The sequence below is a fragment of the Miniopterus natalensis genome, chromosome 5, assembly GCF_054644295.1.
Source record: "Miniopterus natalensis isolate mMinNat1 chromosome 5, mMinNat1.hap1, whole genome shotgun sequence".
Lineage (NCBI taxonomy): Eukaryota > Metazoa > Chordata > Mammalia > Chiroptera > Miniopteridae > Miniopterus > Miniopterus natalensis.
The window spans coordinates 58022690-58048329 of NC_142085.1; the positions used below are offsets into that span (position 1 = coordinate 58022690).

General features: G+C 37.5%; 1 protein-coding gene and 1 pseudogene across 4 annotated transcripts in view; one reads left to right on the plus strand and one right to left on the minus strand.

Moving 5' to 3' along the window:
- Nucleotides 1-24142, minus strand: part of CDK19 (cyclin dependent kinase 19) — a 100662-nt gene extending 76520 nt beyond the window's left edge. The window contains exons 1-3 of one of the 4 annotated variants that reach the window (XM_087817551.1): nt 23984-24140; nt 10897-10902; nt 4129-4183 (exon numbers count right to left, since the gene is read on the minus strand). In XM_087817551.1, coding sequence (XP_087673677.1) covers nt 4129-4183; nt 10897-10902; nt 23984-24104 — 182 coding nt within the window. In that variant the 5' untranslated portion in view covers nt 24105-24140. Of the gene's footprint in view, nt 1-4128; nt 4191-10896; nt 10903-23983 lie in introns of those variants that run through there. The other 3 variants (XM_087817550.1, XM_016217498.2, XM_016217499.2) reach the window with 3 other exon arrangements.
- LOC107540688 (lysine-specific demethylase RAD23B pseudogene) lies at nt 11733-12932 on the plus strand (annotated as a pseudogene).
- Nucleotides 24143-25640: the final 1498 nt, after the last annotated feature.

Sequence of the window (25640 nt, forward strand, 5' to 3'; positions counted from 1 at the left end):
AGGCTATCATTTAACGCTGAAGGAGAAGTATACAGCTTCCCAGACAAGAAAAAGCTAATACCACAAAACCAGTGTTACAAGAAATGTTAAAGGGACTTCTTTAAGAAGAAAGAAAAATAAAACGAACATAATTATAAAGAATAAAATAACAATAAATGTAAACCTATCAATAATCACTTTAAAGATAAATAAATTAAATATTCCAATCAAAAGACATAGGGTAGCCCTGCCAGGTGGCTCCATTGGTTGGAGCGTCATTCAGTGCACCAAAAGGTTGCAGATTTGATTCTCTTTTAGGGCACATGCCTGGGTTGCAGGTTCAATCCCTGGTTAGGGCATATGCTGAAGGCAATCAATTGATGTTTCTCTCTCTCTCTCTCTCCCCCCTCCCCCTCTTCCTCTCTCTCTAAAAAATCAGTAGAAATACATTCTTGGATGAGGATTAAGGGGGGAAAAAAGGCATAGAGTAGCTAAACTGAAAAGAAAATAAGACCCATATATACGCTGTCTACAAGGGACCAACCTTCTTATGAAAGACACACACAGACTGACAGTAAAGGGATGGACAGACAAAATAGAATTTAAAAGAGACAAAGAAGAACATTACATAATGATAAAGGGATCAATCCACCAAAAGGATATAACTTTTGCAAATATTTATGCACCCAACATAGGAGCACCTAAATATATAAAGCAATCTTGATTGACATAAAGGAAGATACTGAGAGTAATACGGTCATAGTAGGGGATTTTAACACCCCACTGACATCAATGGATAGATCTTCCAGACATAAAATCAAAAAGGAAACAGCAGTCTTAAATGACACACTGGACCAGATGGATTTAATTGAAATTTTCAGGGCATTTCACCCCAAACAAAATTGAAACAGACTCATAGACACAGAGAACAGACTGATGGTTGCCAGAGGGGAGAGGGGTTGGGGGACCAGGTGAAAAAGGTGAAGGGGTTAAGAAGTACAAGTTGGTAGTTAAAAAACAGCCACAGGATGTAAAGTACAGCATAGGAAATATAGTCAATGGTGACTATGTGTGGTGCCAGGTGGGTGCTGGAAGTGTCAGGGGGGGTGGGGAGTGTTGTGGAGTGTATGATTGTCTAGCCACTGTGCTGTGTACCTCAAACTAATGCAAAATAATATTAAATGTAAACTGTAATTGGAAAATTAAATTTAAAACATGATGCCCTGCAAAAGACACTTTTAAGAGACTAAAAACCACAAACTGGGAGAAAATATTTGCAAAACATAAATCTGTTAGAGAACCTATATCCAAAATACTTGATTTAATATTGTTAAAACTCAACAATAAGACAAAAGATCCAATTTAAAAGTGGGCAAAACAGGGGGAATAAATGATGATGAAAAAAATGAAATAAAATAAATGAGCAAAAGATATGAACAGGCATCTCACTAAAGAAGATATGCAGATGACACGCATATGAAAAGATACTCAACAACATATGTCATTAGCGGGTTGCAAATTAAACAATGAAATACTACTACACACCACTGGAACAGCTAAAATCCAGGCCACTGACAACACCAAATGCTGACAAGGATGTGGAGCAACAAGAAAACTTCATTGCTGGTGGGAATGCAAAAAAGTAAGTCACTCTCGAAGAAAGTTTTGCAGTTTCTTGTAAAACTAAACATACTCTTACCATACAATCCAGCAATTGCAATCCCTGGTATTTACTCAAATGAATTTAAAACTTATATCCACACAAAAATCTGCACACAAATGTTTAGAGTAGCTTTATTCATAATTGCCAAAACTTGGAACAACCAAGATATCCCTTAGTAAGTGAATGGATAATAAACTGTGGTACATCCAAACAATGGAATGTTATTCAGTACTAAAAAGAAATGAACTATCAAGCTAGGAAAAGGCATGGAGGAACCTTAAATGCTTATTATTAAGTGAAAGAAGCTAACCTGAAAAGGCTACATAATGTATGATTACAACTATGAAACTGTGGAAAAGGTAAAAAGAAACTATAGAGACAGAAAAAGATTAGCAGTTGTCAGAAGGAGGGAGACTGGTATGAATGAATGGAGCACAGGGTATGTTTAGGGCAAGAAAGTTATTCTGGATGATATCGTAATAAAGCTATTCTGTAGATACTGCAATGGTGGAGACATGTTATCGTACATTTGTCAAACCCACAGAATATACAACACGAAGAGTGAACCTTAAGGTAAACTATGGATCTTAGTTAATAATAATGTAATAATATTAGCTCATCAATTGTAGCAAATGTACCACACTAAAAAGCAAGATATCAATCATAGGGAGTTGGGCGCGGTATATACAGGAACTCTGTACTTTCCATTAAATTTTTCTATAAACATAAAACTGCTCTAAAAAATAAAGTCCATTTTGTTTCTTAAAATACTTTTAAACTATCCATTTTATCAATCTTTCTCATAGAAATTGGGAGATGAGGACCTGGAAAGCAGAATCTTCCTATGCCTTGACATAGGCAGTACTTTACATGTCTTATACTATTGATTAGGATTATATATTGAGATTCTCAATTGGCGACAAAATACACCACAGTTATATTAGCTAAACAAATATAAGACTACATAATTCAACAGTGGTGAAAACAGCCAACTAGCCTGAAAATGAAATATAAAAAGGCCTTTCAAGAAATTACTTGCAATCTATTACTGGTAGATGTCCTTGAAATGGCTACTGAAGAAAGGAGAAAGGGCTTAAGAGGTAATATTGTAGCTAACCTCAATAAACGCCTGAAACCCATCTATTCCCTCTAGTTAAAAAAGCAATTTCTTGCCCGGCTAGGCCAGGCTCAGCGGTTGAGCATCGACCTAGGATCCAGGCTATCGGGGTTTGATTCCTGGTCAGGGCACATGCCCAGGTTGTGGGCTCGATCAATGACTCTCTCATCATTGATGTTTCTATCTCTCTCTCTCCTTCTCCTTTCCTCTCTCTGAAATCAATAAAGATATATATAAAAAAATAAATAAATAAAATAAAGATCTCTATTAAAAACAAAAAAACAAACAAAACAAAAAGCAATTCCTCTTAATAGGAGGAAGGGAAAAGAAACAGTGAAACAGGGCTGATAATAAAATGGAGTGATCCTGTTTGGGGCACATAGCAGAAATTTAATAAATATGTACTATCCTAACTTCACATAAGGGACACACTTTGAGGTTACAGCTACTTACTTGATATCAAAGCAAATATAATTTCCAAAATAAATAAGAAAACATTCCTCTGATTCCTATTCAGAATCTATCTAAAAACTGACCACATTATTAATTTTATGTCTAAGATTACAGCTTTGTTAGCTGCTATAGATCTTTAAACAAAAACTATTCAGGTATCATCTGAAGAAAGTTCATAAGAAGTTTCATAAATTCACAGAAAGTAGTATCTATCTTTGGCACATAAATAGCAAAATATTTCTATTTTTTGTAAAAATCAAAGAAACGTTATCCAAAGAAGCATTATGTCACATTATTTTCTTAAAAAGTAACTCATTAAGGTTTCTATAAAAACATATTTTACAAGTATGTGGGATGTGTTTGTTTCTCTACTGAAACAAGAACTAACTTGAGAGAAGAGCATATTAACAAGTTCTGAAGAGAGGTAATTAGCATATTGGAAACTAATATTTTTGGCACATGGGACCTACAGCAAGAATGTCTATCCTCCAGTCGTGAGTCATACACTAGGCTGCCTCTCTATTTATTGTGAAGCAATCTTTCAGCAAAAGGAGCAGCAGGAAAGAATACAACGTATGAATAATAACTTGGACAACTTCCCAGGCAGAAATCATAGTGAAGTTAGGTCTGAGAAAGTTAGATAGCATTTACTACAAATTACACTAATACTCTCTTTTCTTAATCACTCACTTTTTAGTAAACAGCAGAGAGGAAGTTTTCCTTTTTTTAATAAAATTTAGTAATACAGAATAAAATTATACAAATATTAACTTGGTTTTAATTTTTGTGAAAGTGAATTACTTAATGCATCATTCTAAATTATTTTATGATGACATTTGTGAAAAGTTCTCACCTGTCACATACCCACCCCAGCACACACACACAATGACACCAGAAGGCAAACACTCTGCTTTACCTTCTGCTGAAAAGTCTGCAACCTCCAACGCTTGAGGTCCATACACGAAGCCCTCCTGGAATCTATGAACACAGCAGAGGCAAAAGGCAGAGAAGTTTATGTAGATTTAAAGTTACACTGCCCAAAACATAAAATGCCAAATGACTATCACAAGTCTACATATCTGCCAAGGAAATCAGATTTTAGCTTTGACAATGAGTAAATCAACAATATATTGATAACTTTCAGAGTTCATTATATATTATGCAGCTGATTATATGAAAAAAAGTTGAGCCTTAACTAATTTATATTCTCACCAACAGAAGTGATTTACACTATGAGAAATGCTAACAGACCAACTAAGTATGAATTCACATATGCTGAAAGTAACAATTTTTTAAATTATATGAGGCAGGCAATACATATATAAAAGCTAAATAAGAAATTAAGTGGAAAAATATACTTCACAAAATGAAAGGTGCCAACAGCTCAAGGTACATTCTTTCTTAGGACCAGAGAATGTTGGAAATATAAGAAAAACAATTAGGAACAGGCCTGGAAGCAGACAAAGGCAGAGGGGAAAAGGGGAAAGTAGAACTGTAAAGATAGTCTAATGCCAAGATTTAAATTAAGTCTGACACTAGTATTCAAATGAACAAGGTACTAGATACACTGAGCAGTCTGGTGGAAATCTATCTTGATCCAATATTATAAAATAAATATAAGCATGAAGAAAAAAAAAGCTTTTCAGAACACATTCATGTAAAAAAATTAAGGATTTAACCAGGTGAAATAACTTAGATCTCAGATTTCATTTCATTCTTTTCTGATGACAGGAATAAAATATTACAAAATGTAGCTGGTAAGTAAGAAAAGAAATCAGATAAATTTTACTAGCTCATAAATTTAAAAGAGGAGGGCAGGTTATCTTTATGTAATATTTAAAAATCCTTGAAAATATCATCAAATAATTAGTAAAGAAGAAACAAAGCATTGTCTTAAAACATGATGTTATGTCAAGACAGAAACATAGTATTATAGTATTATTAAACATTGGCCCCAAAGTCAGGTGACTTGAGTTCAAGTTCCAGCTAAATCACTTAATAGTTTTGCCACACCAGGCACATCTCTTAACCTCTCGGTACAACCAGAGTTGTTCAATGAGGACCTCACCATCTCTCAGATTTATACTGACTATCAAATAAAATAAAGTATTAAAAATCACCGAATGTTATAGTTCGCAAAAATTTAAATCAGTGCATTTGACTTAAATTAACAACTTGAAAGTTAACTAAGAAATAGAGGAAATACAGAGTGCCAAGCCAAGGAATTGGAGTAGCTGTACAGGGAAGGAAACGCAAAGAAGCAAAGCAAAAAAGGCAGAGCTTAACAAAAGAGCCTAGAGTAGTCATCAGGGCTAAATGACAACCAGAAGGTCACAGTCCCCCAGAAACAGTTTTATCATATTACTAATTTAGCAATTTGCCCAGCACTATCTACCTCAAATGTATCTTAATTCCCCAAAACCACATCATAGATTGCACCCTCCTCTAAGGCAGTGCTGTGACATTCTAAGCTAAGATCTGAGACACAGCAACTATTTATATATTGCATATATTTCTAAAAACCAAAGATGTAAGATCCCACCCAATAAATCAATAATGGCAGCAAAGGCTTATATAGGATGTATGATGTGCCAGGCAGTTTTAACAGTTCTACAGGTATTAACTCATTTGGTCTTCACAACTCTGAAGAAACTGAGGCACAGGAAGCTTAAGAAATTTGCAATCCCCTTGGTCAGAGCAAATCAACCAATGAATGCATAAATAAGTGGAACAACAAACCAATGTTTCTCTCTTTCCCTCTTTCTCTAAAAAATCAGTAAATTTTTTTTTTTTTAATTAAAAAAGAAACTTGCCTAAATGCACATAGCCAGAGATGGCAGATCTGCCATTCAAACCCAGACTGTTTACTTTTAGAGCCACAGTTTTAGTCACTACATCAGCTAGTCTATGCAATTAAAATCACACAAGCCAGGCACTTATCTATATGTAAGAAACCAAACAATTATAATCTTAAGTATTCAATCACACTATCTTTTTTCTTTAACATTTGGAATATCATCTGGGAAAATTCAAATTCAAATGATTGTTGTTCAAAATATGTTTTTCTTACCACATAATATTTAGAATACCTCAGATAAGTAACTACATCCATTTGAAGGTTAATAAAAATAGTAATAATAACATAGTCTAAACAAGAAAGTAACTCTAGGGGGAAAGATTAATTTAATGCTATGACTACTGTCCTTATCCAGATCTTCTCAAACCTCAAAAGAAAGGTATTACCATGACAGCACAGGTATGTTCAGGCAACTCTTTTTTTTTTCTTTTTTTTAATATATCTTTATTGATTTGAGAGAGGGAGAGGGGGAGAGAGGGAGAGACACATCAATGATGAGAGAGTCATTGATCGTCTGCCTCCTGCACACAGCCCTACTGAAGATCGAGCCAGCAACCTCAGGCATGTGCCCTGACCGGGAATCGAACCAAGATCTCCTGGATCATAGGTCGATGCTCAACCGCTGAGCCACATCTGGCTGGGCAGGCAACTCTTTATAAGAGGTTCATGAAAGTATATAACATAAAACCAAACAAGTGCCATGAAATGGAGGCACAAGGCATTTAAGTTAGAATAAAAAATGCCCTAACAGTGAGGGTTTGGTTGATACATTCAATGCAAAGGACAATCAAAAGAGTGTAAAATTTCCTTCTATGGGAATATTTTAAAATACAGAAATTTTTATCTATATGGAAGTTCATGTTTAATCTTATTTGAAAGCCAAGAGAGGTTAATATTTGTGACCTAAGTCTTTCTCACCCAGGAATTAATGTCTTAGTCCTACAACTCCCCAGCCACTAACCAACCATCTTTTAGTTACCTGGATATTGAGGCTCCTTCACTGTGTCCCAGAGCTCAGTCTATGCCAACACTGACAGTATTATTGTGAAGGTAACACAGAACAGGGGTTTCACTATGTGAATTCTATAGCCCTACTCCCAGTGCTGAGAAACGCAGCAGAACCTGGTGAAAGCAAGATCCTTCTCAGAGACCAAATCAGCCCGTAATTCAAAGAATCTTTGCCAATAACTTGCCTGAATGCCTCCTTCACTGCACCCGATCCCAATTCTGCAGAATAAAAACTGTAAGATTCCAACAGAAACTTTGTGCAATACAAAAGCTAATGCTACAGTTACACACCAAAACAGAAGCAACTTCTGAAAGGAAGATGCTATCCTTAACTAATAAAAGGGAGAAACAATTAGTAAAGAAAAGGGCATGATATAATAGCTCTTATCAATCAAAACAGATATTAAATTTCTTTTACCCTTCCCTTTTAAATAAGCCTGGAAAAACAAGAAGAAAACAAGAATAAAGGATACACTTTCCGCTCTGGCACTATGCAGTTGGTAAACTATTTTTCCTTTTTATGTCATGTCAAATGAGCCCACAATTTGGTCCCACCTTCTGGGAAATCAACTCAACTACCATCCTGGCCTCTTCTCTGGGTGTCCTTCACCCCATTCAACCAAGTAGTCACTGAATCCTATCTTTCTCCTAAATATTCCTTGAACTTTTCCCCCCAGCCTTCCTCCTTTTCTATGCCCACAGCTGCCACTAAGAAGCAGGTCCTCCTCATTTCTCACCTGGACCTCTCTAATAGCCTTCCTGCTTCCATTTTCATCCCCCTCTTGTATTCTCCACCATCCACACTGCTGCAAAACTGATCATGACATTCCCCTCTATGAGGCTACACACCAAACTGTTAGCAGTGGTTATTTCTAGTGAACGCCTACATATTTGTTTGCATTTTACAAGCATGTGTTCCTATCACAGTCAGAAAAAAAGTTTTACTATTTCTATTTTGCGAACTATTAGACTCCATTCTATTTGGAATCTATCACTGTACTCCACTTCTCCAACGGGTTAAAGGCCAAATTTTTTATCCAGGCACGCAATGATCATACTCTGCCTTTCTCAAATGTATTTCCAACCTCCATCCTAAGTACTTACTCTAGCCATCCTGAATTACTTGCTGTGCATTTCTTTATATCATAATTGTATACATTTTGCTTCCCCTGTGTAAAATAGAGATATAACAATAATCTTGAGTCTGTTCCTAATAATCAACCTGCCTCCCACTAATAGTTACAGTAAGTCAATCTAAGAAGAATAAAGAATATAACCCATCTTTTCTTTTCTTTTTAATTATAAGAGAAAGTTTATTTAGAAAGTTACAGAGGTAGTAGAAGTGAGCCAGCTGGGCTGCACAGGCGCAGGAAACAAGTTACAAAAGCAAAAGAAGGGCCTTTGGAGCTTAGGAGAGAAAGACAAAGGTAACATGCCGGGGGGGGGGGGGGGGGGGGGGGGGGGGGGGGGGGGGGGGGGGACAGGAGAAAGGGAAAGGCCAGGGCATGCTCCTGAGAGGAAGAGTGCCAACATACCTCATCTTACAGAGAGCTAATCCTAGCAGTAGCCTACAGTTGCACAGTTATACCAACCAAACTTTTTCCTTCTAACCAAGGAAACTGATGTTTTTAAAAAGATAAAATAAGATGATGCTTTGCATCCATAACCTAAGAGATGATATGGCAGGAGGCATAATGTAAAGTGCTAAATTTGGGTAGGGAATGGGAGAGTAGAGGGGAAAAAAGGGCAAGGACCCTGGATAAATTTGCAACACAACTTTTCACGGAGTGGAATAGCTTTATCTGAAGTGTTATGAATTCTTGTATCAAGTAAAAGCATAAAGAAGTTAACTTTGAAAATAGTATATTAACATTATTATATTACTTTCCCTCCTTTTAGCATAAAAATCCAAAAGTTGGCCACTGTTTTAAAGCACATAACTGGCTTTACCTTCCTTTAGTTTTTTTCTACTACATAATAAGAGCAATTCAATGTGAATTATAGAGACTATATGCAACTTAATGAGAGCTCTTCTTTTGATTATAAATTACACATAATTCTCTCTTTCATACCATATAAAACACAGAAACATAACCCAGATTTTAAAAAATACAAACCAAACACATGAAAAAAAAATCAAAACTTCCCCTTTGTTGATTGTGTAATTGGGACAAATGAAATCAGCAAACAGCATTACCCAATACAGAAATAAATCAAGAAAAATAAAGGAAAAGAGGAATGGAGATAAAGACAGTTCAATAGGTTACAATGACTGAGAAGCAACTAAGGATTTTCATACTTTTTTGTGCTACATTATATAATTTCAGTTCTATTAAAAAGAACAAAATTATAATGCTCTTAGCTGTAATAATGGTATTATGGTTATGCAAGAGAATGTGTTTATTTTTAGGAGATGCATGCTGAAATATTAAAGGGTACAGTGCCATGATAATTGCAACTTACTTTCAAGTGGTTCAGGAAAATATATATGTATATACAAATACATTTACAGAAAAATCCAATGTAGCAATCTGTTAACTGCTTAATCTGAGTCAGGATGGAAAACTACAGCCCAGGCTAAATCCAGCTGCACTTGTTTTAGTAAATAAATTTTTATTGGAACACTTCCATGCCCATTCATTTACCTATTGTCTATGGCTGTTTTCTCACTACAACTACAGAATAATGAGTAGTTGTGACAGAGACCACATGGCCTTCAAAACCTAAAATATTAATTGGTCCTTTACAGAAATACAGAAAATATCTGGTCCTTCACAGAAAAAAATTTTTGCTACCTACTGACCTAGACAGTGGATATACAGGGATCATAGGACTAAATCTATAAACTTTTCTGTATGTTTGAAATTCTTAATAATCAAAAATTGGAAATATATACAATTTTTTACATGAATCTTTTGACTTCTCAAGAATACAGATAAATACAGAAACAGATCATTGGGAGAGAGCTTTGCACAATCATAATGATAATACTAAAAAGTTATTATGCCATTTTTAGTGCAAAACAAACAACTTTTTAAGACAGAAATTTGGTATCTTAAACACTTTTACCCTAATAGGAATTTATCCTATAGAAATGCAAAAGCGTAAAAAGATTAATAGTAATAGCAGTGCTTATCTGCCAGACACTGGTTGCAAGCACTTCACATGTTATGTAATCTTCACAACAACCCTATCAGGTAAGTACTGCTATTATCCCCATTTCACAGATGAGGAAACTAAGACACAGAGTTAATTTTACCTAGTCACACAGTTAATAAGTGGTATAGCTGGGATTATGAATCCAGATAATACAACTTCAAAGCCCAATCTTTTTTTTTTTTAATGTAGAAAAGCAATTTATTCCATTACAGTATAAGCACTTACACAGGTAGTCAAGGAAAATAGCAGGCCTGCTGGTGAAACAGGTTACCTAAAACAGAGATGGTATCAAACTAGTGGTAAAGTACTAACTCCTAAAAATAAAAAAGCAACTCTTATCCAGGATTAATTTAAAAAATAAATACAAGCTATCAATTCACTCTTCTCAGCTTAACTGAACAGCCTACCTGTGGTATAATTGTCAGGTAAAAACATACATCTTTACAACTTGGTGGTCCGAAGTGTTTTTAAAAAACCATTTCACAGAAAGGAAAGAAATAATATGAAAACAGCTCAAGAAATACACTAATAAGCAAAAATATATGAGGAAAGAGAAATACATAGTTTTGACTTAACTCACAAAACTGAGAGGAGACTGACAGGAAAATGTGCATCCTGGAAGGTCAGGTGTGAAGATTTTAGAGTAGGAATTTGTGTGACTTGAATCTCCCCTAATTCCTGAATAAAAATGACATCTTGCAACTTATGGCTCTGACACCTACCTCACTTGGCTCTAATTCCTTACTTACTTCTAGCTTCTACTTAAATTAGTCTGAAAAACTTGGGGATAAAGCACGAGAAGAAAAATAAAATAACCACTCACTAAGTCCCCTTTCGGTGGCTGCTTTAGATCTTTGTTACTAGGAAATTCCTAAAGAAAATTTAAATGTAAGTCTGTGGCTCAAAAGCCCAATCTTAATTGCCATTCAAAAGACAAAGGAAATGAATGCAAAATATCTAGAAGATGAATACAAACAGCCAATACACCAATGAAGACATTAAACCTCCCTGGTAATAAAATAATAATATAAATAAAGGCAAAATACTATCAGTTTAGATAAGCAGACAAACGCCAATGTGGGCAAGGGTAAGGAGAAAGCAGCAGCACTGTGCCCTTCTGGTAGAAGCTGGCTCAGTCTACTTGGAGAAAAGAATGTGGCATTATGTTCCCAAATTTAAAATGGGCATACCCTGTGATCCAATTCTACTTCTAAGAATTTATTCTAAAGAGAATAAATCCTGGACAAGTAGCTCAGTTGGTTAGAGCATCATGTGGATACACCAAGGTTGTGAGTTTGATCCCCAGTCAGGACACATACAACAATCAGCCAATGAATGCATAAATAAATGGAACAACAAACTGATGTCTGTCTCTCTCTCTCTAAGCAATAAATAAATTTAAAAATAAAATTAAAATTAAAAAATAAAGAGGTCGAGAACCCGCCCAGTGGCCAGCACCCACAGCAGGCCCAGCAGCTGAGCTGCACGGCAGCACCATGCAGGTCACCCTGAAGATCCTCCAGCAGCAGACCTTTAAGGATCGACATTGACCCCAAGGAGACAGTGAAAGCACTGAAAGAGAAGATTGAATTTGAAAAGGGGAAAGATGCCTTTCCAGTAGCAGGTCAGATTAATTTATGCAGGCAAAATCCTCAATGATGATACTGCTCTAAAAGAATATAAAATTGATGAGAAAAACTTTGTAGTGGTTATGGTGACAAAACCTAAAGCAGTGACACCACCAACTCCAACAACTACTCAGCAATCAAATTCTGCAACCACTACCACAGTAAGTTCCTCCACAGCACCAGCTATGGCTCAGGTCCCAACCCCCACCCCTGCTTTGGCTGCCACTCCCACACCTGCATCTATCACTCCAGCATCAACGACAACATCCTCTGAACCTGTACCTGCTAGTACAACAAAACAGAAGAACCCTGCAGAACAGCCAGCAGAAACACCGGTGGCTACTAGCTCGACATCAACTGACAGTACATCAGATTCTTCTTGGTAAAACCTTTTCAAAGATGCAACAAGAGCGCTTGACAGCTCTTATGGGACAATATGGTAACTGAGATCATGTCAATGGGCTATGAACCAGAGCAAGTAATTGCAGCCCTGACAGCCAGTTTCAACAACTCTGACAGCAGTGCAGTATCTTTTAACGGGGATCCCTATAGACAGAGAAAGTCAGGCTGTGGTTATCACCCTCCAGCAGCTAGTACTGGGCCTCATCAGTCTTCGGTGGCTGCAGTTGCAGCAACGATGACAGTAACGACTACAAGTTCTGGAGGACATATCCTTGAATTTTTGCAGAATCAGCCTCAGTTTCAACAGATGAGACAAATTATTCAACAGAATCCTTCCCTGCTTCCAGCATTGCTACAACAGATAGGTCAAGAAAATCCTCAGTTACTGCAGCAAATTAGCCAACACCAGGAGCATTTTATTCAGATGTTAAATGAACCAGTTCAAAAAGCTAGTGGTCAAGGAGGAGGGGGCGGAGGTGACAGTGGAGCAGTTGCAGAAGCTGGAAGTGCTCATACAAAACATTCAAGTAACGCCTCAGGAAAAAGAAGCTAGAAAGGTTAAAGGCATTAGGATTTCCTGAAGGACTTGTGATACAAGCATATTTCGCTTGTGAGAATGAGAACTTGGCTGCCAATTTTCTTCTACAGCAGAACTTTGATGATTAAAAGGGACTTTTTTTTCAATCTCACACTTCACACCAGTGCATTTGTTCACTGGATTGTCTGGGATGACTTGGGCTCATATCCACAATACCTATATAAGGCAGTAGATTGTTGGGGGGTGGGAGGCATCTAGGATAAATACAGTGCATGTCTGCTTCAATTAGCAGATGCTGCAGATCCACACAGTGTGTAAAATAAGACAACCAAAAATCAGCTTTTGCAGGTCTCTAGCTCTTGTATAAAACAGTAGGTAACTTCCTAGGTTTCACTTTTTAGTGTACTAGATCCAGAAATTTAGTGTAATGTCCTGCTTTATATTTCTTTGACTTAACATTGGTTTCAGAAAGAATCTTTGCTACCTAGAATCTACAGTATCTATTTCATGACAACACTGGATAATGGCTTTATGAAACTGAAAAAATTTGGAACAACTATAAATGCCAAATAATTGGTTATTGCTGTTGTTTCAAATAAGTATAAAATTAATGTCAAGAAAGCCCATTCTTTCATGTTAAATACTTAGGGTGGGGGTGGGAGGAACGGGAACTTTTTCTTAAAGTGAAAATAATTACTGCTATTTTAAAATCTCTTCATCATTCAATGTGATATGATTTGAGAAGCTGTACAAGTATAGGCAGAGTTATTTTCCTGTTTACATTTTTTTGGTTTGTTTGGGGGGAAATTGGTAGGTGTCTAATTACTGTTTACTTCCTTGTTTTATTGCAGTAAAAGTTTTAAAACCACACAAAAAAATAGTAAAATAAAATAAAAAATAAAGAGGTCAATAATCAAATATCAGATAATCAAACATACTATGCATTATTTAAAACAGTAAAAAAAGCTACAAACAACCTAAAAGTTCATTAACAGATTAATCATAGTAAACACAGCCAAACAACAGCATACCATTAAACAGTTCAAACTATATTTACTAAAACAGAAAGAAAAATGCATACAGCATTTAGATTTTATTTTTTTATTGAATTTATTGGGGTGACAGTGGTTGATAAAATTACCATTTAGATCTTTGAGAGAACAAATTAAAACTACACATGTAGGATGGTGCTAACTTTTGTAATTTTTTTTAGTGGTATGTGTATTTTTGTAGACACCACAAATAAATGAAAAACGATCAGGGAAAAAATGTACCAAAATATTAAGTAATTTTCTCTGGATGGTGGGATTTTGAGTGTTTCTTACTTTCTCCCTTATATCTTTCCTTATTATCTAATTATTTTTTCAGATTATATAACTTTTATTTTAGAAACCAGTCTATTTCAAATATTTGTTTTTTACAACTCAATAATCACCATTTCCTTATTTATAACATGCATAAACATTTTCTTACTTATAACACATGGTGTATTTAATTAAAGAATTCAGCCTGGCTGGGCGTGGCTCAGCAGTTGAGCAGCGACCTAGGATCCAGGCGATTGGGGTTCGATTCCCGGTCAGGGCACATGCCCGGGTTGTGGGCTCGATCCCCAGTCAGGGGCGTGCAGGAGGAAGCGGATCAATGACTCTCTCATCATTGATATTTCTATCTCCCTCTCCTTTCCTCTCTCTGGAATCAATACAGATATATTTTTTTTAAAAATCAGAGCAATTTGTGACACCCTAGAAATAAAAAGATATGGAAAAATCAATGATCATCAAAATTTCATATTAAAAAAATTAATGGTAGGCCCTGGCCAGTGTGGCTCAGTTGGTTGGACATTATCCCTTGCACCAAAAGGTTGCCGGTTCTATTCCTGGTCAGGGCACATGCCCGGGGTTTCAGCTCAATTCCTTGTAGGGGGCATGCAAGGGGCAGCAGAATCAATGTTATGCTCTCACATCAATGTTTCCTTCTCTCCCTCTCCCTTTCTCTCTCTTCAAAAATCAATACAAAATCTTAAAAAACAAACAAAAAAGCCAGATTTTTTTTTTTTTAAACATGTATTTGTTAGACAGACTGGTGAAATTTTAGAATGCACGGATGAAGTGAAAAATCCTAAGCGACTGCAGAGAAGCAAGCAAGCTTCCAATAAAAAAACTTCCCATGACCAACAAAAGAATACCAGAAGACATAAAGCAACAGTTTGGGGTTCTGAGAAAAAAATATTCTTAATATAGAATTCTATATTCAGCCAAACTATCAATCAAGTATGAGAACAAAATATATTATCAGACATGCAAGAACTAAGAAAATCTACACATCCTATATGAAAAAGCTACTCAAAAAAAATGTCCTCACCCAACTGGTGTGGCTCAGCAGTTGAGCATTGACCTATGAACCAGGAGATCATGGTTTGATTCTTGTCAGAGCACATGCCTGGGTTTAGGGCTTGATCTCCAGTGGGGGACATGCAGGCCGAAGCCAATCAATAATGACTCTGTCATCACTGATGTTTCTCTCTCTCTCTCCCTCTCTTTGAAATCAAATAAAGATTATTTAATTTTAAAAAAATGTCCTCAACTAAACAAAAAAGGAATCCAACAAAAACCACACTGAGTATGACCCAGAAGACTTGAAGAAAGGGCAAAATAAATTAAGAAGATCCTTTAGGCCTTAAAATTTAGATTATTTCAAGAAGCACTTATTTAATACACAAGATTACACTCCCTTCTCTACCGGTCTCAATACACTAATTCATTCAGCAATAAAAAAATTTCATAATCATAATATTTGAATGGAATGGTTTCCTATGTTCACCTTTTAGAATCCACCCATAGATAATAAGCAATGAATAAACCAGGATGCTATAAAAATTATACTTTAAAAATCTCAAGACAAAGAAGAGTAAGAGAAATGTGTTACTTTCCTTAACATTCATATCAGAAAGATCATATGTAATATCTTGATAAATCAAGAAAAAGAAATTTATGTTTATAATTTAAAGTCATAAAAGTATTCACCATGAAATGTTAAAAAAAAAAAAAGGTAATAAATTTCAAGGTTGAGATGGGAAAAGGGAAAACAGGAGGTAGTGAGATTTCACAAAATTGCTCAGCTATTCTAATGGAAAGTCAACAGAAACTGCCTCAAGTGGATAAATTAAGAAACAGAATTATATATATATCATTTAAAGTTATAATGGTAAGCACCAGCAAAACTTTAAACAGAAATTGTTAACACTAGTTTCCTCTGAGAAGTGAAGGGGGCTTGGGAGTGAATAGTAAGAAGGACTTTCCTTTTTCTTTTACATACAATTGTACTGTTGTTTTTTTAAAATCATGTGCAACTATTCTTTGACAAAATTTAATAGCATAAAAATATTTCCACTTTGATGCACATATACTATAAAAATTTTTTAAATGCTGATAAACTTGTTAATAGAACTCTGGTTTTCTAAGTTACACAATCTCGTATTACATGCAGGGTGGGGCAAAAGTAGGTTTACTGCTGCCCTGGTCAGTTTGGCTCAGTGATTAGAGCATCAGCCCAAGGACTGAAGGGTCGGGGGATTCAACTCTGGCCAAGGCCGTGTACCTCAGTTGCAGGCTAAATCCCCGGCCCTGGTCCGCAGGCAACCAATCTGTGTGTCTCTCTCACATCTCTATCCTACTCTGCCCCCCACTTCCACTCTCTCTGAAAAGAATGGAAATTCCTTGGGATATTTTTTGAGGATAAGAAAAAATAAAAAGTAGGTTTACTGTTCTTCAGGTGAAAAATAATACAATAATAAATAATAACACAAGAATAAATTGTTTCATGTATTCACAACTGTAAGCCTACTTTTGTCCCACGCTATATAACTTTACAGAAGGAAGGTCAGTATTTTAAATTTGCACCTAAATCCAAAACAACAGGATTCACTCAGTGTTTAAGTAACTCTTAAAATGAAACTATAATAATTACATTGCAAAAGGGAAAAGGGGAAGAAGAAACTAACTTTTGTAAAAAGTAGCATACTTTGTGCCTCAAACTGCTTGGTACTTTAAGGGGTGAGCTTATTTAACAATCGTAATAAAAATGATAACTTTCCTACAGAAAGAGGCAATTAACCCACCTATAAAGCCAAAATTTTTCCTTATTTTTCTAACAGCCATGGGCTTCCCTTTCTGTCCAAATGTAAATATCTAAAAATACCTGCAAAACAGTCTGCCATGACAGTTTTGGTCTGTGGTCACAGAACAAAGCAAGGGTGGCTGGCCTACTCGGTAATTAAAGCCATCTCCTAATCATATTCATCATGGTAACTGAGCTCATCAACCACAAAGTCTCACTAAAGTAATATTTTTAAATAGAAAATACACAACAGGTTTAAAGCCTCTACAAGGAAGGTGTGTTTCTCCTTTAGAAAGACTTCATATATTAGAATTTCAAAACATTTTAAAAGAACAATTATTTGAGGACTTCATAGGTTTTTATTTCTCTTTGATCCATCACTGACTTCTGGATAAGAACCCAAACCCTCAATAAAAACTACTGCTGTACACTAGTATCCTGAATTACATCCTGTCGTCTCTCTTGAGACTCTCTTTTACCCTGCACAATGCATGCTCAAAACAGCTATTACAGGAACTGTTGGACTATCAGCTACTTATAAATGGTTGAAAATCTTTAAATAGCTTTGTTGGCTACCTCTTTATGGTTCTAGACAGAAAAAACTACCTGTTTTTAAAGACATAGTCATGCTAGTACTTCAAAATATTTAAATGCTCTCTGCAAAACAAGCATCTTGTTCCTTTGTTTTGTTATCCAAAAGCACTAATATTACACAGTCACAACATGGCAAGATAAGGAACAAGTTGATCTTTAAAAACACATTAGCCAAATACTCTGACTATATTAGTTTACCATCAAGAAAATTTCAAAACCTAATGTACTGCCTAAGTCTTCTACATTGATGCTTAACCTTCACTGCACTACTTGAGCATTTTGCAAAACTAATACACAATTTAACATCACATATTAACTTTTTTATCCAGCATACCTGGTTCAAAATTATAGTGCATAAAAGTAAAAATTCTTAATTCCTCAAAAACCTTCCCATAGATCTGTCTACCTTTTTCCTGTCTAAAACTCAGAAACATGCCTTTCCCATACTGCTAAACCAATAACTTGCACTTCCTAGAGCAAACTTATGATTTAGAACTCATTTTTATGTATTATTTTAAAAGCCTAACATTTCTCTTCCTTATTCCCAGCTCCACAGCCCCATATTAACAAATCATTTCAAGCTATTACTTCCAAAGCCAAGCAGGTTCTAGGAATTTAGTTTGCAGCTATACTAATACACACAAAATACTGTGCCTAGTAGGATATTCACTGCAGTGTCAGTTGGAGACAGCCTAAATGTCCATCAAGAGGGATAAATTCAATGGAATACAATGAAACTATTAAGAAAAACTATGTATTTCAATACATAAGATACCTAATACTCTTCAAGTTATATTCAAGTTTAAAAAAACAGAGAGAAAAAGTGTACTACCATTTATTATTAAACAGCCCCCAAGAAAATCTTTCTAAAAAGGAAAACCAAGAATAGTTGCTTATAGAAAGGGAAAAGGGTGGCTGGCAAAGGGAAGGATGGCACTACATTATGTATCTTTTTGTGCACATGCACTTATTATTTACTAAACACATATTCTTTTTGGGGGGTCTTTACAAAATTCTTTTTTGAAAAAGTAATCAATATCCCTGATTCCATTCACAAATTCCGTTTTTCAGTTCCAATAATGATTTGTTTTATCAAACTATTTCAGCCTCAAAATTTCACCTAAAACTTTAAAAGACAAGCACCTTTCCTATTTCGTTTGTCCATACTGTCATTTATACATTTCAATTAGGTCACTTCATGGATTTGAGAATTATAAATGAGTTGCTAAACCACCCATTCCAAAAACTAAACCTGTACAGTCCAATATTATAGCTACTGGCCATTTTCTCAGGCACACTAATTACGTCTCTTGAGCCACATGGGGCTAGTGGCTACCATACTGGAAAGCACAGGTGTGTTTTCATCACTGCAGAAAGTTATACTGGACATCACTGCTGTCATCTAAGGGTTAGCAAACTACAGCCTGTGGGGCCAAATCCAGCTCACCACCTGTTTTTGTAAATAAAGTTCTACTTACAAAACACAGCCATTCTAATTTGTATTTGTTTACATATTGTCTGTTGATTTTGGCAGTATAGCAGATTCAAGTAACTGCAACATAGAAGGTATGGCCCACAAAGCCTAAAATATGTAGTATCTGCCTCTTTACGGAAGTTTGTCAACCACTGCTAGAGTTCATTGAAAAGAACATTTATTTCCTTTGGACCTCGAAGTTTTGAAGGCTTGCATTGCATAAATGAACCAATTAAACATAAACCAATGTCTACTTGATTTACTAAGAGCTAAAGATACTTAATTTTTTAACATACATCCATATCAAAAAAGTCCTAAAATGTTTAAATGCTGATATTTTTCTAAGCATCTCTATAAAATACATAGTAAAAGCACAGAAGATAGGTAACTACAGTCTAGATATTTTAAAAGAGCTAGCTTAAAAGACAAAAAATACCTAATTCAAAAAAACTTACCCATGTCCCCTATCAATCTATTAAAAGAAATGTTTCAACTGTCTTGAAAAGCACTATATAATTTCTTAGAGAAAAAATTACACAGTCTAGACTAAGTGCTACAGAAATATTTACATTTAACCACTTATTTCATGCAACATCACTATATTTCAGGCTTTCAAAACTATTACTAAAAATATCAGTGAGGCATGTTTACCAATTTAGGAACTTTTTAAATAAAAATTTTGAGTGTGCATTATACGCCCAACTGTGTACAAGGCACTGAAAATAGAATGATGATGATCACACATTTGCAGTTAATAGTTTAAGGGGCAGATTAATATCACATAGTATTATTACACACATAAGAACAAAGAGGAGCAGAAGCTAATGAGTATACTGGGTGAATAAAGAAAGGAAGGCTTCTAAAAGAACAGCTATTTGAATTGGGTATTGAAGTATAAGCAGGAGTTAGCCAGGTCTATGGGAATAAGAGGGAGGAATGGCAGAGCAACACCATTCTAATTTGAATGTAGAAAAAAAATAAGACGTGAAAAGGACTTAGCAAGTCCTAAAAAATATGAGTAGTTCAATACTACAGAAGCATATGGCTTGAACACACTGAAAAAAAGGAGCGAGATGGTGGCAGGTATAAAGACCATAAAGACTAGACTTTAGGATCTGAATGCAAATACTTTTACATGCCAAATTAAGGAATTAAGATTGGATGTGATTGTATGAGCCATAGAAAATGTACAGTTTTTCCAATGAGATAAGACATGATTGATTTTATTTTGTAGGAAAATGACGCTGGAAGCAACTTTGATCTTGGACACAGTGAGGAAAGACTAATGGCAGAGACCAATCAGCTACTGTGTAAATCAGAAGATGGCCAAAAGTAATGACAGTGAGGATGAAAAGAAACCAGATGAAGAGTGACATGGTCGAATCCACAGGCCAGCATGCCTACTTTTTAAAATGTCCCTCGTGTGATTATTTTCCTTTTCCATATTTTTTGGTATAGATGTATCCTTTCCATGGAAAAAGCCTATACAGTAAGGTTGTCAAAACTGAAGGCATGTTTTGTTTTTCCTCCCATGGTATTAGGATGGAAAACACATTAGAAATGCAATAACTCAGAGTCAAGAGATCTGGATTTCAGGCTTGTCTTTGCTGTGAGACTGTGGGCATGACAATTAACTTCTAAAAGCTTTGGTTTTTCTCATTTGTAAAAAGAGGAAATAAGACTAGATGATCTAAAACTCATTAAAGTTCTAAAATGCTGTGATCATACTGATACATCTTTAATCTTCAGATTTCCAAAAAAAATACAAGTACAATCAATCATCTTTTTAACTACCAACCAAATGTGAAAAGTCCATCAAAAACAGGCAAACACTACTACACTACCTACTACACTTATTTGTGAAAAATTTCATGGCATACATTAAGACATAGTCACCAACCACTCATATGAAACCCTAAGGCAAAACTGAAACTGTAAGATGCCTGTTAGTCATTTCACTTTCAATTACTAAGTATCTTTCAAAAACATCTCCAAAAAGGAGCATTCTTTTATTGAAGTAGCTCAAAAGACTGAATGTCTGCAAAGCTGAATAGTAGTATTGTTGGTACAAGTTTTCAGACATAACACTACCCTATGGAATCATGTTTGTCTGAACCTCTTACTGACAAAGAACTTTTTAACAATATTCCTTTATCAATCAAAACAAAAAAGTGTTTCAAACTTAAGAAATACGGTCTCCAGATTTGTAACCATAAACTGTTGTGTGTGACTTTTTACTACTGTTGAAAGAAAAACTGTATTACAAACTTGTCATACTAAAAAGTCTAGAAATATTCTGAACTTGTTTCTCTTCAAGAATAAGAGTTAAGCCTGATTTTTTTTTAAAAAGATAGTTGGGTAAAAAGATTCCTTTCCTTCAAAACAAAAAGATGGAACAAATAACATTTAAAGGTGAAAAATCCAGATGTAAATCTTACATTTTCCAGTCTGTTCTAAATTTATGTAGCATAATTAAAGTTATGTATTTCAAAGGAAATAACACTCTAAAGTTTTATAAGTTGTAATATTAAACTATAAGTAGAGGCTTTTCTAATGATGTTTTGTGTTACATTAGTTCTCCCAGTGTTTCTTCTGAAGACCTGAACAATTTCTTGGTTATACAGTATACTACACTATATATACACTAGAATAATTTCTTTTCAAGGTACCCATGTGATTTTTTCTTGCTCCCTAAAATAGAATTATACATTTTTTAGAATTAACCAAAATAAATCCTGGAAAGAGCTAAATTGCAATTTACCATGATCAGAGTGTAAAATCCTTTACTATGCAAATCTGTATTACAGTTTAGAACCATCACTAAACATTTTTTTTTCAAACTGCTGGTATCAATGAACATCAAACTAATCCTGCTACAAGCCACAAGAGATGTGGGATTTACCTAAAATCTCAACTAGACCCTTGATCCAAGAAAAAATCCTTTACTTTGACTTTTCTTACACGTAATATAGTGATCAAAACCTAATGCTTTCAGATCCTAAAAGTTTTCTTTAAAGCACAGTATTTTGAAGATACACAAACTGATCTTTACTGAAGAATCTTTATTAATCCTAACCAAACAAATTTCACTCAAGAGGGAAGTATATTCGAATCAAGAACTTTATTAGAGGGGGAAATATTTTAAAAGAACAAATAGAAGCAGGAATTAAATTCTGTTTTTTGTTGTAGCCCACACTATTCAAATACAATTCAGAAGCAGAATTTTCAACTTTTCTCAAAAGTTGCCTGCTATTTTAACAAAAAAGAAATTCAAAATACATTTTTAAAATTCCAGATCAAGTATATTACAAAGTTAGCACGACTATGAAAAACAGCACATGTGATTTGTTTCGCAACGTCAATGTCCAATTAGGACAACTATATGTTTTCCCCAAACTTATCTGTTTAAGGTTCCCACAGGAACACCAGTATAAGAGTGGATAATCCAAAAACAAAATACAAGTTAATTATAGTACCTCACATTCCAAGATTTTCATTCAAGGACACCTGGCAATTAACTAAAAAAATATGGAAAAAAGTTTACAAACAACTTAATACTATGGGGCCCGTTCAGTTACAAGAGAAAAAATTTACAATTGTATGGTACCTCGTAATTTTCACCTTTTATGATAAAGCAATTTATAAAGTGTGCTTTTTCGTTCCCTGTATGAAATGAGCGCGCGCGCACACCCACCCACACACACCCTACTTTGGTCCCCGAGTTATATATCAACCATTTCAATTACAACAAGGTGCGCACAACGATAAGCAGGCACTTCAAACTTACTGATGTCACTGTGACGGGCATTCAGTTTATTCGGAAATGTTAGGCTACGATGCTAAAAACTCTCTTCTATATAGTGTGACCATCTTTAAAGTCTAAGAGGGGCAGGCAGATGTTCCCAGGTGCCCTCACGCTGGGGAAGGGGAATTCCTGCCAGGATGGGCAAAGAGGTGATGATTAGCTTAAACCTGCCCTTCGCAGGCGGAGAGCTGGTGCCACTTGTCCTGCAGTGCAAGCCCATAAGCCCTCCAGGACGAAAGACAGGCGTTCTCAATACACTACCCAGCTCGCCTTCTCCTAGGAGAACAGTCAGTAAGAGCTTCCTAAGGGGTTCCTTCGGTTCTCCCTCAACTCCCAGGAAAACGAAGGTTCGGGCCCAGATCTGTATTCACTCCGCACTCCATTCTGGAACATCTAGGTGCTCGATAAACTCCAGCACTTGCAGAGGGTAAAGTGGAAGACATAATACCCACGGTGGGGGGAAATGAGTTACCAGAGAACTAGACGAACTCTTACATTCTGCAGGCAAAACACGGTTAATCTCTCAGAAGGTCCTACATTCAAAGGAAGGTGTGGAACCCACAACGTGAGAAAGCGAAATCGGGAGAGGTCGAGAAAACGCCGGATATACAACCGGGAAGGGAGCGACAGCGCTGAGGGGCCAATGGGCTGGCCGGCCCCAAGGGCGGAGGTGCCCAGTGGGTCAGACCCGCGAGGCTGGCTGGGACGCCAACGTTCGGCCGCCGACGGGCTCCTCGGCGAGGTTTCAAACCGCCGCCCCCGGAAGGCGCTCAGCCGATTGGAAGTTCCACAACGACCGTCACCAACCCAGGGCCAGAGCGGCAACTCCTCAGCGGAGCTCTCTCAGCCCTACGCGTCTCCCCAGGAGACCAGACCCCACAAACTCCACCTCCAACCGAGGTTCCAACTCGCGTCCCGCCGCCAGCCCCACGCACGCGGAGATCTCCCTCCGGGACGGCACCGATGCCCCCCGACTAAGCTGCGCCGCCAGAGTTCGAGGGGCGCGACGGGGCCGCGCAGGGGGCGGGCGGAACCCGCGCCCCTCAGAGTCCGCCCCGGGACGCGTCGCCGCGACTACCTCCGCCTGGCCCCCTCGGGCACGGCCACGCCGGGCTCCGACCCACCCATCCCCCGCGGTGGCGGGCAGGGCGAGGACCCGAACAAGCCTACTCCCCCGCCCCTGCTCTTACCCATCTTTCCGCCTCGCCTTGTAGACGTGCCCGTAGGTGCCGCGTCCCACTTTGCACCCTTCGTACTCAAACAAATCCTCCACCCGCTCCCGCTCCGCCGCCAGCTTCGCCTTGAAATCATAATCCATTGTCTGCTTCCCCCATAGAGGCACCGGGACGCGGGGGCCGCCGCTCAGTCCCTCCTCCTCCTCCCCCCGCGACCGCCGCTCCACTTCTCCAACAGCCGCCGGTCGGGCGCGCGCGCACGCGCGCGTCACCCGCCGCCCCGCGGTCCGCCTTCAGCAAGGGATTCCTCAGCGGTCCCGGCAGCCACCTCCTTCACCACCTCCTCCACCTCCTCCACCTCCTCCTCCCTGGCGGTGGCGGTGGCTCCCGCAGACACCCCCAGTCCCGCCTCCTCCCTTCATTTCCTTGTTTTGGAACCTGGTGGGCCGCGCCGCGGCTACCTCGAGCTCATTAACGAACCAGCGCTCCCACCCCGAGGTCGCGGAGGCTCTTGGGAAATGTAGTTCAGAAGGCCCCAGAAGCACTGGAGTTTCGCAAGTAAAAAAATACAGCTCCCAGGTTGCCTTGAGTCGCTACAGCCTCATCCCCCCGCGAGGCATGCACGCCTGCGCCCTGGGACTGTCCCGCCCCCTCAGGTAACGCTGGGGTGCCAGTTCCTGTGAAGGTAGAAAGTGCAAAGTTGCAGTTCTTCTTCCTGCGAGTCTGTGGGAGCTGGTGGAAAGAAGGCCCTAGCTCTGGTATGAGGAAGGGACTTCACTGTAACTGTCCCCAGGCGAGGAGAGTAGAAAGTATTTAACAAACGCCTCGTCCAGAAGTTTGTTCTAGTGGCTTGAGAGGCGAGGACAGTGGTTAAGACGGTTGTACCGCAGATTGCTTTTTGTGGCAATTGATTCGCCTGTTGCCCCGCCCCCGGTCCAACCGCTCATTGGCGGAGACTAGAGAATGGCGGCCTCCTTGGTGCGTGGGTATGCCCAGGCTTTGGATTCTTTCCCGCTCTTGATTGGTAATTGAATGTGCTGAGTTCTTCCTGATAGGTTAATCTTTTTTCTTGACGATGCAAAAACCGTATTTCAAAAGCTGAACATTAAGCTGTTTCCTAGTTCTAGCATCGGTCTTAGAAGAACTTGTAACTTCTGAGCCCTAGCAGCCAGTCATCCTTTTACTGGCCGTCTAGTCATGGTGTCGTGGTCTCCTACTAGCTTTTGAGTTTCCATAGCCAAGTTTGGGTCATCTGTCGGAGGACAAAGTGCTTGGAGGATGCAGCGTTTTAAAAACAATCATTTAAATTGGATTGTAAAGGTTTCTTTACGGTGTATGCATAATGGTGACGTTCTCCTAGAATGTTTAAGAAAGTATCTTTAATCAGGGTTTATACACTGATTCATTTCATTACTGCGTGCACAACATGCTTAGAAGTCAACTTTAAATATGATTGATGCTAGGATGGGACTTATATAATACATTCAGTGGAAACACAAAGGAGAGAATGGTCAAGTCTGCCTGAAGTGGTAAGGAAAGTGAATAGTGACCTGTCTGCTAGGTTATGTAAGAAACCTAGACAACTAGAGGGAGGAGGAAGGAGGATGGTTTATTTACTACAACAGTAAGTTCCCTAGGAAACTTCCTCAGATCTTGAAGTAAATCAAGAAGT